This window comes from Gastrolobium bilobum, unplaced genomic scaffold (genome assembly GCF_033153095.1).
Source record: "Gastrolobium bilobum isolate Gb01-03AN ecotype WA unplaced genomic scaffold, APGP_CSIRO_Gbil_v1 utg41031, whole genome shotgun sequence".
Lineage (NCBI taxonomy): Eukaryota > Viridiplantae > Streptophyta > Magnoliopsida > Fabales > Fabaceae > Gastrolobium > Gastrolobium bilobum.
In genome coordinates, this window is record NW_026895403.1 from 89,489 (window position 1) to 107,500 (window position 18,012).

The 18,012-nt window shown below is 34.1% G+C and overlaps 3 protein-coding genes across 8 annotated transcripts; 1 reads left to right on the forward strand and 2 right to left on the reverse strand.

Annotated features, from left to right (window-relative positions):
- The first annotated feature begins 4,470 nt into the window (after positions 1-4,470).
- Positions 4,471-5,837, forward strand: LOC133309609 (F-box/kelch-repeat protein At3g23880-like). Its single transcript, XM_061510411.1, has one exon. The coding sequence runs from the start codon at positions 4,472-4,474 to the stop codon at positions 5,582-5,584; it is 1,113 nt and encodes a 370-aa protein (XP_061366395.1). The 5' UTR covers position 4,471; the 3' UTR covers positions 5,585-5,837.
- A 1,369-nt stretch (positions 5,838-7,206) lies between these two features.
- LOC133309575 (uncharacterized) lies at positions 7,207-11,343 on the reverse strand. Of its 6 annotated transcripts, none has more exons than XM_061510404.1 (6): positions 11,149-11,343; positions 9,476-9,619; positions 9,136-9,242; positions 8,962-9,042; positions 8,249-8,494; positions 7,207-7,380 (listed from the first exon to the last, which is right to left on the reverse strand). In XM_061510404.1, the coding sequence occupies exons 2-6, from the start codon at positions 9,498-9,500 to the stop codon at positions 7,294-7,296; spliced, it is 546 nt and encodes a 181-aa protein (XP_061366388.1). In that variant the 5' UTR covers positions 9,501-9,619; positions 11,149-11,343; the 3' UTR covers positions 7,207-7,293. The 6 variants fall into 6 exon arrangements, with proteins under 6 accessions (XP_061366388.1, XP_061366380.1, XP_061366363.1 ...); XM_061510396.1 differs by having other exon boundaries at positions 9,136-9,350; positions 9,440-9,619; XM_061510379.1 differs by adding an exon at positions 10,794-10,854 and having other exon boundaries at positions 9,136-9,619.
- Positions 11,344-14,333: 2,990 nt separating this feature from the next.
- Positions 14,334-17,421, reverse strand: LOC133309470 (senescence/dehydration-associated protein At4g35985, chloroplastic-like). Its single transcript, XM_061510255.1, has 5 exons — positions 16,867-17,421; positions 15,824-15,936; positions 15,487-15,644; positions 14,904-14,988; positions 14,334-14,481 (listed from the first exon to the last, which is right to left on the reverse strand). The coding sequence occupies exons 1-5, from the start codon at positions 17,419-17,421 to the stop codon at positions 14,334-14,336; spliced, it is 1,059 nt and encodes a 352-aa protein (XP_061366239.1).
- Between the last annotated feature and the right edge of the window lie 591 nt (positions 17,422-18,012).

The window sequence follows — 18,012 nt, forward strand, 5'->3', positions numbered from 1 at the left end:
TTGTAATTTTATGAATAGAAAGAAGATTCGTGGAGAGTTTAGGAACATGAAGAACATCCTTAAGATGTAAGGATTGCTGTAAGTTTATGTCACCAGATCCCGCAACTGATGTATGAGAGCCATCAGCTACAGCTATTGTATGAGTTCCAATGGTAGGATGATAAGAGGTAAAGGAGTCAGCACAACAAGCCATATGATCAGTAGCACCAGAATCAACAACCCAAGAATGTTTAAAATCATTACATGAAGAAATGAAAGAATAAGTTTTGGAGCTCATACCAGTCATAGTCAAAGCACTAGTATCAGATGGCTTACTCATAGAATCAAGAATGGTTCGGAGCCGTTCCAACTCATATGGACGAAATGCAGGTTGGGTCTTATTAGGTGTAGGAGTTATTTCAGAGGAAGTAAAATGCGCTTGACCACGCAACTTTGCCATCTTTTCTAAGACAAATTGCTTTCCATAAAGGCAAAAGCATAAATCCTTGATATGACCTGTTCTTTTACAATAAGAACACCATCGATCATCTCTCTTAGGTCTAGAAGAGGTACCATCATAAAATTTTGAAAAAGAACTCCTTTGAGAAGAGGCCATACTGCACAGAAAATGGTCAAAGAAAAGCTCCAAGAAGCCAAAAAAATCACAAATAAATACCAAACGATGTCCGATCAAAGAGAGGAGCACAGATCCAGAAAAAGGATGAAGGGAAGATCAGGATCGCGGTGGTCCGATCCGGAAAAATGATCTCACGCGCCGGTGAGATTGGCTGCGCATGGGCTTCACTCGCGATTGAAGGGGCGGCGCGTGTGGGCGCGTGCGGTGGCCGTTCGGTCTGAAATTTCTGGAGCAACATCGTCCGGTGAGCGCGGTTCTTTCTGGGTCTGTTCGGAGTTGAAAAACCACCGGGAAAGGGTCCAATTGTGATGAACAGATGCTGTCTTGTGATGAAGAATAATGGAGACGATGAACAGTAACAGAGATCCAGTATAACAGAGATCTTCTCGGTCCAAGAGGTCCCCGGAAAAAAAAAATCCGGTGGCGGCTGATGGCAGCGAGAGACAAAAAGAATACAAGGTTCTTGTTCTAAAGACAATAGGCGCGGAAGCAAAGCCCTCAGGATCGATAGCTCTGATACCAACTTGAAATAAAAGGGTATTTGAAATATTATTGAATCGTATTTGAATTTGTACATAGGGGTCTCTATTTCTAGAGACTTCTTGACCTAATTTTGACCTAATGGGCTTGGCCCAAAATACAAGTAACGGACTAAATAAATACAAATAAATGACTACATAATTACTAATAAATGACTACATAATTACTATTTAATACAAATAAATGACTACATAATTACTAATAAATGACTACATAATTACTATTTACAATAGATAATTTGAGACATGATCAAAGTTAACTTATATTTTAGCCAAAAAAATATATGAAAAACCATCTAGAGGGCATTTAAGGCAAGTTTTCACCCTTTTAATGTAAAATTACCAACATTTCACGGGTTCAATTTATTTATTATAAATAATTTATCAATCTAATATGAGTCGAACACGTATAGGAGTGTGCGCATTTAAGTTGCGTTTGATCTCCATGCATGACTTATTCAAAAATAAGTACAATGTATTTTACGGGATGCTTGTGGTGGGGCTGCTTGTGGAGTCATTATACGGGATGATTCAGGCAGATGGTCACATGGTGTGGCTTATCATATAGGGCAGTGTTCAGCTTTTGTAGCTGAACTATGGGGTATCCTAAAAGGTCTTCAAGCTGCTTGGGATGGTGGTTGGAGAAGATGTATTTTAGAAAGTGATTCTAGTTCGGTTATCACTTTGCTCACCAATAGTAGAGGAGCAGCTCGAGAGTCTCGTCTGGTGGCTCATATTCGAGCATGGTTACAGAAGGACTGGGATGTTCACCTGATTCATGCTTTTCGAGAGAGCAATGGTTGTGCTGACTGGCTCTCTAAGTATCCCTTAGACAATTATTTAGAGAATAATGTGTGTATTTTTTCTACCTCCCTCCTGGTATTTGGCCTTTGTATTTGACTGATTTTTCTTCGGTTTGTTTTTTTCGTAAAGTTGTTTTGAATTGATCTTCTGGGGTTTTTCCCCCTTACCAAAAAAAAAAGTACAATGTAAGACACATATACCTTGGTCATGTGTGTTTAAATTATATATGCACCCCATGTGCATCTTGTAGAATGTGACAAATGCCTTTTGAAATTTATGCAAATAATGTCTAGGTAATGTGTGACTTAAACATGTGTATCCTCCCCATATGTATTTCACTCGTATTATACTGATAAATAGTTTGACAAAAATTTAAATTTAAACAGATGAAATGTCTTGGTTTTGGCGTTAGAGAGGTCAAAAAGCCATGTTTTGAACTCGAAATAGAGATATATTATTCTACCTACTTTCTTTTCATTTACCTTACTTACCACTCTCGAACATCGTTATATCAGAATCTCAAGAGAAAATAGAAATAATAAAGATTAGTTGAGATATAATCTAACAGTATTAGAAAATGATAGATAAAGTAGTCTTAAAAAAAAAGTTAACGAGAATAAATTATCCCCTTAACGAACACATAATTGGCGAATCCTAGAAAGTGTGAAACAGATCTTACAAAACCTGATTTTGCATTGTGAAGTGGAACTGGGTGGAGGTGGAGGAAGCAAACGGGCCCTCGCAAACGCGTTTCAACAGAAAAGACCAAAGGTTTTAAGGCCTTTCCACTAGAGATATGTGATGTATTCTAAAGCCCACTTTCGGTGGCTTTGGCAGCTATTGCAACTTGTACAAAACGTACCCATGAAAAAACAAAACAAAGAAGAAGAAGAATCGAAGTTGATTAGTTAGTTCGTAAGGTAACCTTGCAATAAAATCGTAGCACATGGCCTCCAATTTAATGTTTGATAATAATACTGAGGATTCTCACTGGATCATTCAGAGGTACGGGAAGTTGATTACAATCTGAGTTTCTATATTGTTTAGCATTCTTGCTAACTTATTTAATAAATTATTTGTAAGTTTAAATCAAAATGATCCTTACATGTTCTTTGCTGAGTTGATCAAAGTTGATTCATTTATAAGTTCAATATATATTTTGTATGGCGATGTAAAAGAATCGCATAATAAAAAAATGAAAAATGTTTCTCTCATGTTATATAAAAAATCTTATCTCATATTATACACTTGTCGAAATTTAAACAGCATTTCTTTTTCTTTTTTTTATTTCTTTTAATTGTGAGACTCACCTAATTATATCTCTATATAAGAGACTATTATCTCATATCATATAAGAAAAATATTGCCCGTAAAAAAAAAAGGATTTATGTTTGTAATGTTGCATAACAAAACCCCCCTGCAAACACAATGTTTGTGGGATCAACAATACTTAAAAAAAAAAAAGAGCTGCCATTGTTTTCTATGTATCTATTGGAAGAAAATTTTATGTTCATATAACATAACGGTTCAATTCTCTAAAAAAATAATAACTTTATCAAAAAAGCCTTCCCTCTATGTGCCAAATTAATTTCAACTTAATATTTTAGGTTTTTTTTTTATAAAATAAATGTAGATAATTTATCTATATTTGTTTTCAAAATAATATTATTTTGAATTAAAAAATTAAAAAATTTAATAAAAAAAATTATTATAACCCTGAAATAAATTATAATTACAAAAATAATTAATTTTCGTCTTAAAATAATATTATTTTGAGCTCAATATAAATAAATTATCTATATTAGTAAACCTAATATTTTATTCATTAAAACTTTAATTAAATAGATAATTACACATACAAGCCAAATAACAATAAAATGCATAAAAATCGAAACCATCTAGATTACCTCTATCACTTTGTTAGGCTTATGGAAAATGCCGATACTTATTCAAACAAAATTCAAAAGACTAATAAGTAACTAATTAACAACAATAATAATAAGGAAAAGTGTTTGTTATTTTTTTTTTTTATAACAAGTGTTTGTTATTTTAAATGACTGAAAATTATGTTATTTTAAGAGAGATATATATATAGAAAATTTAAATTTAAATTAAAAAAAACCACCAACTTTCTCTCTGCCATGATTTCTGTTTTTCTGTGTTTATCTCTTTCCTAAAATGATATAACTTATGTCATTTAAAATGATAAACAACAAACCCTAATAATAATTATAAAATAAGAAATAGGATATTGTGACACACAAATAATGTTACACATAATGTTACGACCACGTCTTTACCGTTTTCTGCCAATCAACGGTTATTATTTATTGCGAATTAATAATTAATTAATGAGTTTGATTTGAAAAATGATAACCGTTGATTGACGGAAATCAACGGTAAAGATGTTGTCGTAACATTGTGCGTAAATGTGTGAGAATATCCTATTCCATCAAATAAAACAAAATAAAAACCAACAATAGTAACATATTTTCAATCGCAGGACTCGATAATGAAGAAGATGGAAGAACCAGGAAGAATGGAGAATGAGACGGTGTTTGTCCCTCAAGAAATGTTAATTGAAATCCTGTTGAGGGTTCCGGTGAAGTCTCTGGTGCGATTCAAGCGTGTGTGTAAGTCATGGCAATCTCTTATATCCGATCCATGTTTTGCAACATCGCATTTTGAATTTTCTAGGGCACGCACCAATAGGGTTTTGTTCTTTAAGCCTTCTGATTCTAATATTCGATCTATGGACTTAGATGCATCATTTGACGATCACGATGATTCTGTTTCTGCTTCATTAAAGCTTGGTTTTTTGCATCCAAAGCATGATTTTCCTGTTCGAATTATGGGTTCCTGCAGAGGGTTTGTACTTTTGGATTGTCATCAAAATCTCTATATATGGAACCCATCCACTGGTGTTCACAAAAAGATATCAGTGTCTAATAGTTTGAATGAAAAATTTCTGTATGGTTTTGGGTATGATTCATCTAAGGATGACTACTTGATTGTTCTAGCATCATCTTCCCACTCAAACAAAGTTAAATGGAAAATTTTCTCATTGAGAGATAATATATGGAAAAAAATTAAGGGTAACCATTTGCCCTCTATAGATGTCTTTGGTTATCCCAGATCCAGAGCCATAGCCAGAGTGGGTTCACTGTTCAACTCGGCTATTCATTGGTTGGCTTTTAGTAATGGTTTGTCCAAGAATGTTATTGTTGCATTTGATTTAGTGGAAAGGACTTTTTCAGAAATGCTTCTGCCAGAGGATACTTATGCATACTTTGACTATGATGATGATATGTTACCTGATTGGTCGCTTGGGGTACATGATGGATTTCTCAGTCTGTTTATTTCGGTGAAAGATGTCGGTTTCGTTTGGATATGGGTAATGAAAGAATACGAAGTAAGCTCATCTTGGGAAGTGGAAAGTTTCCTGAAAATTAGTGCCTTTAACCCCATATGCTGTACAGAAAGTGGTGATTTTGTTGGAAGAAATGGTGGGGGATTAGTGAAATGTGATCACAAGGGAAAGCCGCTATCGCATTGCTCCTATTCAGTTGATCCATATGGATTCAAAGCGGCTATGTATACAGAATCTCTGTTTTCACTTCCTTAAGAAGACACAGACAGTGAGCAAGCTGAAGAAGATAGAATGGCATATTTGACCGTGTCTGAGTCTTGACTGTTGCAAATTCGTAGTTTTTAGTTTCACTTGCTGCTAGTGAATATTTGACCTTTGAATTGCTGAACTTTCGGTCCCATATAAAGTTCTTTAAAGCTGCATAATTCGGTTACCTTGTATGGTGAATTAAAGCTGAAATTGTTTTAGCAGTGCATTGTCATTGGTCACTGACTTGATCTGTTATATATACTTGGTAATAGTACATTGTGTTTGCGTTTCTGCATAGCTATATTTTTTTTTTTTTTTTGATAACAACATAGCTATATTTTTAACTCATCATCACATTTCAACCCAAAATTATAAGGCATTGGATTTATGAATCATTTCACTTATATGTATTATGTTTAGCCTATTGTGAGATTTTTTATCACTCACTTGAATTTTCAACAATAGCTAATTGCACTTAACATTTAATCAAACCCCAATTCTGTATAGCCCCTGATTATTGAATAAATTGACGAGGGCATTAAAATCAATGTTGCTTTTTAGCTATGAACGAGCATGCACCACAATGAAAAGGGTTCTCTGTTATTCTGGATGGAGATGAAGAATAACTAGAGGTTGAATCCTCTTCTAAGGGAAACACTCTCTTCTAAACAGTTCTATTTCCCCCTATATTTTTTTTTTGGTAACATATTTCCCCCTATTTAACCCCCTAACTAATTGACTCATGTGAGTGCTCTCAACTGTCCCATGTGAATGCATCTAAATATACGAACCATTTCTTCATCCTTATTGTACTATTTCAAAAAAAAAAAAGGGGGGGGCATCCATTTCTCTGCAAAAATTCTGAATTTTCTTTCCCAGGTGACTTGAGACTTTGTAGATTTCTCCTGAATATCATCAACAACAAAGTTGTGGATGCCTTGATCGATTTCTATAAAACTCCAAGCAAAAATGACCGGCACTCCTCGGTCTTTCATCAATTTTCTTATCTCAAAAACATCTTCCCACCTACTTACTTCCCATCAATTTTTTTTAGCAGACATATATTGGCTGTGGCTATATTTCCCATTTAGTGACGTATCAAGTTGAAGGATTTCCCACCAAAATAACCTAAAAGAGTAAAGTAAAAAGCATGGATGATTAGTGATAGACCTAACAATGGCATTCATAAAACATCAAGCTTAAATATTGGATTCGTAGTTTTGATTTGATATTTTTAAATTGCATTAGGGGTTTTCAAATCAATAGAAATTAAATTTTTGGATCAAATAAAAATATGATTAAGAGCTATTTTTTATTTATATAGTTTTGATGATGGGAAAAATGTTTGTCATTTTAAATGACAGAAAGTTATGTCATTTTAAGAGAGATACATACACAGAAAATTTGAATTTTAAATTAAAAAAACCACTCACTTTCTCTCTTCCATGATTTCCGTTTTTGTGTCTATCTCTCTCCTAAAATGACATAACTTATGTCATTTAAAATGACAAACACCAAACTTTTGATGATTATACTTATTAATGTACCTGATAAGATACATGTATCTAGTATATTGTAAATCATTAAAACCTACAAAAAAAATTAAAAATAAGAAAAAACCACGAAATTCATTCATTGCATGAAAGTTAAAACAACACAAAATAACAGTCTAATATTTTAGTAGTGTTATATATCCCTTCAATTTAAATAAAAAACTAAGTTGGAGGAGATGATGGCCCCTGACTTCGGGGTTCGTGACTAGCATAGGAAGAACTAGAACATCTTGAGTCTAGGTCTGTAACCTGCAATTAGACAATAAAAAAATTACAACAATCAAGAGTGAGAAGGAATGATGTTCAACGCAAGAATCACAAAATGATGCCACTCTACAGTATTTACAAAGTATGTATATGATCTTCTAATCACCATTAAAATTGTGGGTTCCCACTTATGCTACGTTTTGTTTTGTTTGTTCTCTATCTTATAGTACTACATTAATTTTCAGCTTCTGCATTCTTTCATGAAAAAATTCCAAGCTAACCCCTCCGCCTAAACAGCAGGTTTCGCCTGGTGTTGTGCAAGAAATCAAAGACTATCAATATATGAACATGTATTTTATAATTTACTTCACTGAAACTTAGTTTAGGATGTATTATTATTTTTCTATATGCTAGCTATCCACAATTTGTATGACACAAAAACTAGAAATGTAATATTCTTTTCGTTTTATATCTTTTGCAAGCCTCTACTTGAGAAAGCTATGCCTCTTGTGCTAACTCCTATGCTTCCAAACATTAAAGGTTATAAATTAAAATAGTCAAAAAATTTAAGGTGCTTTTCAGAGCTGTCACCGCTTTTGTTCAATTGCTCCTTTACTCATTTCTCTTTCTTTGTTATCTCTTTTTCCATCTATTATTTTCTTGAAAAATCAAGACAATATGAACAAATGGTAACTTTATTACCAAGCAAAAAGGATTACATCAATACTTTTCAAACGAAAGTGTTCAAACATAATTACTAAACATATGAAGCAAGAAAAAAAAGAAAATGAAAGGAATCACACAAACATAATTAAGCCTCAAGCTCCATACATAGTGTAAGCATGAAGACCACTGGTTCAAACATTTTATCAAACTGAGACAACATTTTATAAGGCTTGTGATAATTTACCTGATTAAGCGGCAATTGAACACCTAAATGTTGTACAAGAAACGCCACTTGTTCCGATAAAGCATCAATTTCTGATTTCAACTCTTTGATTTCATTTGCTGTGGGACCACCAGTGGATTTGAGGACCTTGGAGCGGCAAACATCAAATCCCATACTTTGATCGTGTCCTGAATGCTCTTCCCCAAAATCTTCAGTATAGATGTCTTCTGTAGAAGATATCCCGTCAGTTTGCGTCTCTAAGAGTTCCTGCAATGAACATTAAACAACATGTAATTAAGCACGCAAGACTTACATGTAATAGTTGTTAAATGTTCAATAATAGTAGAAACTCGTAAAAAACAAAATGTACTAACAATCTTTTGTCTAGCCTCATCATTGCTAAAAGATCCATCCTTTCTCTTCTGAGCAATAGGGACAAATCTTTAGTACCCAAGTGGGTACTCCCTTTTTCCAAATGTGGAAAATTTTCTTCCACTTTTCAAATAAAAATTTCCTGCCATATTACAAAATTTCCCGCATTTGGAAAAAGGGAATACCCACTTGGGTACTCCCGTAGCACTAAAGATTTGTCCTAGCAATATAATACATTTCTTCTCTATCATATGATAGCCAAGTTTGAATTTCCTAACATTTTGTAACAAATTATTAATATCATGAAATAACTACTTCAATTTTTAGAATTAGAAAAGGTAAATAGTTTAAATAAATTATACCAGCTCACGTTTCTTTCCCGACCTAAGAGTATGAGAAACGGTTTGCTTCTGTCGGTTGGCAGCATTTTTATCACAAATATCCTGCATTATTAACAAAAAACAAGTCTTCAAAAAAAATATATATATTTGTATGCATGGTTTTAGCGGAAAGTAACAAAGAACTTTCACAGGCACCTTATTCTTACTGTTTCCATCATCGGATGTTATAATCTCATCACCTTTTGCCTTTGGTTTCCATCTGGACTTGTTACAGACTTTGCATGTTTTTCTTATTTCATCATCTGCACCCCAATTCAGCAAACAATTATTTGGACATGCATGTATCTTTTCATCATCTAAACCCAACTTGGTAATAGTTTTCTTGGCCTCGTTGAATGAACTTGGAATATCTGCATGTTCAAATGCATCTTGTAATAGCTCCAATATCATTGTCATAGCCTTGTCACTCATTCCACATAAGCATTTAATATGATACAACCTCGCCATAAAAGAAAGTTTAGAATATTTCGCACACCCTTCATACAAAGATTGTTCTCCATCTCTTGCTAATTCATTAAACTCTTTAGCTTCATGCCCTTCTTGAGTCACATTTGCGATCGTCCCTCCTCCTTGGCCAATGTCTTCATTTGATTCAATGCGAACTTCATTCTCATGTTGCCTATCAACTCCAAAAACATCATTGGTCATGTTTCGGATTGGATCTCCATCAATCATGGTGTCTTTTATCACATTTGAAACATTTCTACGAGCAACATTACTGGTATCCCTTATTTTGGACTCACCATGACAAAACCAAAAAGTGTATCCTTCTTGGAATTTTTCACGAGTTAAGTGGTTATACACATCATCCCTTGTCTGCCACTCTTGAAAATGACATAGGGAACAAGGGCATATTATCTTACCATTTGCAGAAGCATGTTCAAAAGCAAAATCAATAAATCCCCTAACTCCCTGCTCATACACAAGTGAATTTTGTGGCATCGTAATCCATGACTTATCCATTGCTTTGTAATCTTCTTTCTAAATTTAAGCAACGCGAAACATTTATGTCAAGTAACAAACACATGAAACGATTATAAACACACAAATGAAGACATTGGCCATATATAGAAACGATTATAAACACACAAATGAAGACATTGGCCATATATAGAAACGATTATAGGATATTTTAATAGAAAGGCAAGAATGCATGAAAACGATTTAAACATATGAAAGCTTATAAAGGTAGCTATCAAGTCCCATACTCCCATAGACTCGAGACTCCAACATAAACTATCAGTCTATCACATAACCAAACAATTTCTGAGAAAGCTTAACAAGTAACCACAGAACATAAGAACTGGAGGTTAGACTCAGTGTAGAGCTCCAGGCTTCTAGTGAGAATACCTGATGCTTCAAGCAAAGGATAAATATGTGAAAAAACCCACAGATTTAAACTTTTCTGTATTTTTCTGGACATATTTCCATAACCATTTTCCAATTGGAACTTTTCTGTAAGGTGCATAAAATAATTCATGCCTTGGTTGATGTCTAATCGTGAAATAAGAGTTGTAAATTAATTCTCAAAATAGCCAAACCAACATGTTACAACTTTAAGTACACCAATACAACTAAGATGTCTCCAACTTGGTATTAAACGGTGCCATAAAAAAGTAGGTTTCAAATCATTAAAGCAGCAAAAACATTTTAAATGAGGAGTACATTTTAAAGATAGTTTTATCCCAAGGTTTGTCTTTTTGAATATGCTTAAATACATGAATTTAAAAGTACTGAAAATATAGCTAGAGAAGCTCATGACAACAACTGCAGATATCAGCCAGTGTGCTTACTTTTGGTCTTTTAAAAATTTTCAAGCATGTAATGTGAACCTACTCCTGCGCTGCTGTGTCACTGAAACCATTATAGAATCAACCTATTAGTCATAATTGTTCATACTAACCATCTTTGCTTGCTTGATTCAAGAAACACAGCTAGTTGTAAGAGTATCACTTCATTAGGGCATTTCATCGATCACATACAGGACATCACAAAATTGGTTCCCATTAACCCACACAAATGCAAATCATATATAAACATAACCTCCACATTCCATTTACCAAAACAAATGCTTCGAGATAAAAGACAGAATTTGGAAACGTAGTAAAATATGTGAAAATCACAAGAGTGGAACAGATAAAGTTTTACCAACACTGTTGTAGTTGATGTCAGAGAAGCAGAGTAGCTTCGAATCTGCGACGAACGTTATGCTGCAATGAGAACAAGGGTTTACGAAGTTGAAACTGTAGAAAAGAGTTTTTAGGTTTTGCCCAAATTTTTTTTATTTTTTTATAGTTGCGCAAAATCATTTACCGCCACCGCGGATTCATTGCAAATTGTAGCGGTTACTAAACCGTCGTCTTTAGGAGTGAGTTATAAATCTAAAGGGTCTATTGAAGGGAAATAGTAATATTGAAGACTCCGTACATCATTTATTCAATTTAGAAAATATAATATATTTTTTTTATCATTTTATCTTTTCTTGTATGGTTATTTTCTCCAAAACCATCACTATTTTCAACTTTTAGCAAAGGAGTACATATTACAGTAGTACCAAAGATATGCTCCTATTGAAGGAGCTCATTTTTTACGGTCCCGGCCTTGGTGGGATTTGTCCAAAAATAGAATGAAAAAAAGACTGAGAAGGAATTTGAAAAAAAAGATAAGGGTATAAATGGAAGAGAATTTTTCTTTTTTGAGAAAAGGAACATCCAATAAATCATGGACCGGGTGCATGTTACAAAAATCCCTATTGAAGAGGGAACAAGATTACATAGATAAACAATGGAAAATATTATTTTCTGAGCGGGGTTTGGTACGCGATATTTCTCAGGATTTTCGGGAAATTGAATTTTTCTAAATTTTTAATTTTCAGATATTATCGTAAACTGAATGTAAAAATTATATTTTTGAAAATCGAGATTATCGGATAAAAAAAAAAATTTCTCTACCAAGGGTGTGCATGACAACCTTCCCGGAATCAATTCTTTTTTAATTTCTGTTTCCGGGAACAGAAATGGATAGGAAACTCGTTTGGTAAAACCAGTTTATTTTTTTGTTCCCGAGATGAACCGGTTTAATTTTTGTGCTGGGGAACAGAAAAAGGAATAAAAAAATTTCTGCATTTTTGTTCTCGGGCACAAAATGAAAAACATTTATTCCTCTCAATCACTCTCCACCATCGTACCACTAGTGTCGTCCTCACCACCATGATGCCACCACCACCTCCACCTATCACCACCAAAACCACCACCACAACTGCCGCCACCACCATCACCACTACCGCCATCAACCACCACCACCATCATCGCAAACACTGCCGTCATCACCATCACACGCCACTGCCACCACCCCCATCGCCATCACTACCATCACCACCACGTCACCAACTACCACTACTATTGTCGCAGTCACTACCGTCACCACCACCGTCGTCGCTGCCGCCGCCGCCACCAACCACCACCACCATCGTCACAGCCACTACCGTCACCACCACCACCATCGCCACCATTACATCACCCCCGCCACTACCATTACCACGCCATTGCCACCACTACCACCACCGCAACCACTGCCACCACCACCACCATGATACCTTCACAACCACCACCACCATGTCACTGCTACCATTGTTGCCGTCACCAACCACCATACCCACCACCATTGTCGCAACCATTGCCATCAGCTCCACCACCACCATCCCCACTACTACCACCGCTGTCGCCACCATTATCACCGCCATCGTCGCATCCACTACTGTCACAACCACCACCACTATCTTCACCACGTCATTACCGCTACCACTATCGTACCGCCGCCGTCGCCACCATGTGAAAAGGAAAGTGATGATCCAGAATTTTTTTATATTTAATAGGAATTATTTTTTATTATATTATTTGTTGTGTTATCAAACACAATTCTCATTCTCGGAATAAAAATAGAACATATTATCAAATGCATTTTTTTTCTCAGAAACTGTTCCATGGCACAGAAATAGAAAATAATTGTTTCTTTTCAAAAACAGTGTTAGGGAATAGAATGATTGTCATGCACACCCCAAACGCCGCGAGAAAATTTTTCTCTCACTTGGAGGAGAGAGAATAAAGAAGAGAAAAAAATACAGAATGAGTTCCACTCTTAATTTGTGAATACATAAGAGTGTCGAATGAGAGTAATATTTTCCTAAACAATTTATACAAACTTTATAGAAAACAAATTACTACGAATGATGTCTCTGATCATAAGCATAATGACAACAAGGAAACAAAAAGTATGTCTGTACTAATAATGATCCTGAAACAACGTAGGACTGTTGTGAACAATCTATTTAAGAAAAAAAAAATTGAATGAAAAAAGAATAACTTATTTGAATATTATGTGATTTTAAATAATAAAATGATTTGTTTTAATATTTAGGGTTTAAGGTTTTACATTAAAAGAGATGCGTCACACGATCGAAGTTCATGATCGAGGAAAATGAAAGGTTATTAATAAAAAAAAATCACTTAATTTAAATATGGGAATAACATCCTTTAAAACCTTTTGAAGGATAGATAAAATGATATAAGTTTATATCCTTTAAAAAGATAGATGTTTTTCCCTTTAAATATTAAGTGAAATATTATTATTTTACTTAAAATGACAAATATTTAATCCTTTAAAAAAAAGAAAAAAGAAAAAAGAAAAAATAATCACAAATAAATAAAAATTATATTAAGACAAAATTTTGTTTAAACCAAATGATTTTTTTAAGAATTAAACTTTACCTAAATTTAACTAAAATCATGAATGTTGCAGAAAAGATAAATTCACTAAAAACAAGTTAAGAAAGGCCATTATTAAGATATTTCTGGAAATTAGAAATTGAATAGACTATAACCTAAAATCCCAAATTGAGGTGGTTCTATGCTTTTTTTATTTGATATTAAAAAATTCCTTTACACATGGTAATTGTTAATTTAAATATTTATAATAGACTGTGCCTCCCAAAAAATTACTCTTGATATCAAAACTTCTTTTAATATATAAGTAACATTAAATTTTTTTATTTTATTTTATATAAATGGAGGGCCTAGCCCTAACATTAAATATTACAGGCAAAAGAATGTGTAAATGAAATGTTAAGAACAAGACAGAATTTTTTTTGAAAAGATTAAGAAAAGAAAGCAACATTGTTCTCTTACATTCCATTTGGAGCTTTTCCATGTAGAGATGTTCTTCATCTACAATACAACATACTTTATTATAAAAACCTAATAAGAGTAATAAGCAGTATATATATCTTTGGCGAATATAAAGAAAGCAACATGATTGGATTTTAATATATAACATTTCTAAGCATTTCTGAGTGCTCCTGTGGTGGTTGCTGAAGAAGCCGGATTAATAGCCATCCATATCTTAGAGACATTCGATGTAGTGTTAGCAACATTTTTTGTAGTTGCAAAGAAATGCTCAGTAGCCTCTCCTGCTTCTTCCCCATACCTGTTATATATTGATAAGCAAGGCATCTTTGTTAACTTTGGATACTATTTTGCTCATGTATTATAAAATTTTATGATGTGCCTTCTTTTTTACTGATTTGGCTGATATATAGAATTAACATGATAAAAGTGAAGTATCACTATATAAGATTAATTTGCAAGAGGACTAAAATTGCATCAATTTAAAAACTATACTATGTAACATTGTTACAAATAAAATCAACGGACTAAAAGTGAACTTTAGTGAAACTAGAGAAACCAAAATTAAAGTTTATTTATTTATTTATTTTTTGGTACAAAAAAACAAAAGTATATTTAAGCCAAACATAAAAGAGAACATTATTGAAATCAAGTTGATGCCAATGTGGTAATCCAACTATAAAGTTCAGCTATATTGTTCAAAGCAATGTAATGTTTTTTTACCTGTCAGAAACTATTATGGTTGCAGCTTGAGAGGTGGCAGAAAAGGTTTGTTTTCCAGCAGCTTCAACTGCAGCAAAAACCTTGTCTGCGGCATTAAAAGAGAACATAGAAATCAAGTTGATGCTGCTTGTTTAAAAGAATAAAATTTGATGTTGGTGCTAGCCTTATAAGGAAGAACATGCTAGGGACATTGACCGTACTGCCCCTTTTTGAATATAATATACCTGAATGCTATGGAATCGAAAAAAAATTTAAACTATAACTGCACCATAGTCGCTGAGGTAATTAGCTACTATGGACTGGACACGTGTCACGTCCCCAGCGGTTGGACATGCAACTCATTCAACCCAAAGTCATTACATAAAGTAGCTACTTTAGTTTCTAGCCGCTGGAGAAGTGACACGTTTTCTGTCCATAGTAGCATACTACCTCAGCGACTATGGTGCCGTGACAGTTTGGAAAAAAAATTCGACTTCATAACATTCAAGTATATTATATTTAAAAACCGGCAGTAGGTCAATGTCCCAACATGCTGGCCTTATTTAAGATCTTAAAGTTTGGTTTTATGAGAGGCTTTACTTACTGAATGAATCAAGAGAAGCCAACCGCACCTCGCTAGGGAGGAGTGCTTGTCCTGGTTGGGATTGAACCACAGGAGACGTCACTGATCCACTCATTATTCCAACACGATCAAGCAAAGATTTGGTTAAATTTTCTGTCATATTTGACAGCATTCTTACTCTAGATTGCAAAAAAGAAAATAATTAGAGTCAGATGTGTGTCCCTTAAAAACTGGTGTGATGAAAATTTCAGGGACAACACTATTATCCTTAACAGCAATTCATTACTTATAGGATATAAACAATCACATGTTCACCGAGTATTGTGGTAATATGTGTCCAGTTTGAACTTTTAAATACCGTTTGAGGTTTTCGTTAATCACAGCAATTTTGTTGCTCGTGCTTTCCCTCCCTACTCCAACATTTTTCTTATCTGCAGCACTATTTAGGATCGTTTCCACTCCTATGTGAACCTGATTTTCAAAACAAGTTTTGGATGAAAAGCTTAGTGATTACTTTTCAAATCAAGTATAAACTAATGTTTTTCTTTTAGTAAGAAGAACAAATCCTATAGGAACATAACATTTCAGACCTTAAAGGTATTATAATATTACACTTCCTAGTTACTACCCAACTCAAAAGCTAGCTGTTCAGTGAGAATTTCATATATAGTTCTCCATATTATCAAACACACTCCAAGAACTAACTATTGAGGTGTGAGATCCCCAAAAATGGTGGGGCCCAGGGCTAGAGGGGTGATGTCACCCTCAAATTCATCAAACATTTGTCTTAAATTACATTAAAAGAAAGATAGTATAACATAAGTTTACCCCTTATGTATAAAGAAAATTTAGAAAATTCTTCAAATCTAGCTATATATATAGACTTATTACTGAGTTACTCTGTATAAGCTATTGTAAATTTTGAAATTTTTGGCCCCTCTCAAAATTTTCCAAGCCCATAGAAAACCCACATGTAGGTCACAAGTCTCAAACCTTGACATAACTCACACACATGCATTTTTCCTAGCTTCAAGAAAGTACAAGGTTCATATAATAAGAATTAAGAAGTAGAAAGTTATTAGAGAATATAATATAAATCATTAAAAACTCATCACCCAATATCTTAAGGTTTTGGGTTGAAATAGTTCTTTAACATAGTATCAGAGCTTCAGTGACTATGAAGTCACGAGTTCGATCCTCACTGCCCCGCACTTTCAGGTGGAATTAAAAAAAGCACAAGGCAGACCAATAATAGGTTTGTGCCATATCCACGCTTCAAGCTCAAAGGGCTCTTGCGTGAGGGGGTGTGTTACAGAATATAATATAAATCATTAAAAAGACCCTCAGCCAACACCTTAAAATTTTGGGTTGAAGCAAGGTTAAAGCAGTAGAAAACTAAACCTGGTTGGTGAAATAATTAGCCAACGTGAAGATACCCTTAACAATCTGACTAGTCCCTTGTGCAATTGCCTTGGCCAGAAAATGATTGTAATCTTCAACCCTCGGAGCAAACTCCTCCCAATCAAGATAATTATTCTCATTGCTCCGTTTCGAAACAGAAAAGCAAGAGTGCTGCTTCAGTAACGAATCCAGCAAACTCATGCTTCCATGACTATGTTCTGGAAAGGTCACACCATAGTTAAAAGGCTCATCATCTTTCAAAGGCAATGTGAACAGGTAATCGAGAGCAGCAACCTTTACCACTGGTTCATCTTTTGTCAAAGGCCATTGAACATCATTTCCTACTTTTATGATTGTAGCTAGATGCACGTTCTCCTGCATGATTTTCATCATTATGAACTGGCCTTGAGCCAGTTCAACAGCTTCTCCTTTATCTATCAGATGAACTCTGCATCCTGGAATTTGTATCAGAACTTCTTTAGCCACGGAAACAACAGACTTGGAGGTTCTTTCCATGGGTGGTTGTGTTTTTGAGCCACTGAAACAACAACCCATCTCTGTTTTTGTTCTGTTGTTATGTTCTTTCTAATTGGGACCGCTTGGAATATTAATGGAGATAAACGTTACATGAAAAGTTTTTGGCTTTTATAATATGGTATTAAGGTAATGTGACTTTAGGTGGAAATAGAATGTATAAGAAAAAAAAAATGGAGAGCTTGTTGAACAATCTGGAATATCACAGGTTTTTTTTTTTTTTTAATGAATTAAACATAACTTAATACAACATATTCAAAGTCCTCACTATTAGACCAAACTTTATGGTTTGCATCACAGCTTTCCCTCTCAGTGTGACATTAATTACTTTATTATAACCTGCATTATTCTTTCGTCCATCATTGTCCTCATATTATTTATTCACTTATTCTGATAAGTTTTGTGTTGAATTCTTCACTGGACTGGAATCATGCATGTCGTGGCATTTTTTTTCCTTTTGCATGGTGTGCATGCATACAGAAGATTAGAAATTGATCCCGTAATACATGAATTTAAATTATAATAAATGAGCTTACGTGGCATCAAAAATGAAAAAATTGCCAAGAAAAAGAAGGTAAATACTATTATGTTAGTTCATAATTATAATTTATG

Coding starts and splice junctions, on each gene's coding strand:
- LOC133309470 (XM_061510255.1), bottom strand. CDS start 17,421: ATGGGTTGTTGTTTCAGTGGCTCAAAAACACAACCACCCATGGAAAGA. Junction 15,937..16,866: donor CTAATTATTTCACCAACCAG/GTTTAGTTTTCT, acceptor TTTGAAAATCAG/GTTCACATAGGAGTGGAAAC. Junction 15,645..15,823: donor ATTAACGAAAACCTCAAACG/GTATTTAAAAGT, acceptor TTTGCAATCTAG/AGTAAGAATGCTGTCAAATA.
- LOC133309609 (XM_061510411.1), top strand. CDS start 4,472: ATGAAGAAGATGGAAGAACCAGGAAGAATGGAGAATGAGACGGTGTTT.
- LOC133309575 (XM_061510363.1), bottom strand. CDS start 9,963: ATGGATAAGTCATGGATTACGATGCCACAAAATTCACTTGTGTATGAG. Junction 9,043..9,135: donor ATGGAAACAGTAAGAATAAG/GTGCCTGTGAAA, acceptor TTAATAATGCAG/GATATTTGTGATAAAAATGC. Junction 8,495..8,961: donor CGGGAAAGAAACGTGAGCTG/GTATAATTTATT, acceptor TGTTCATTGCAG/GAACTCTTAGAGACGCAAAC.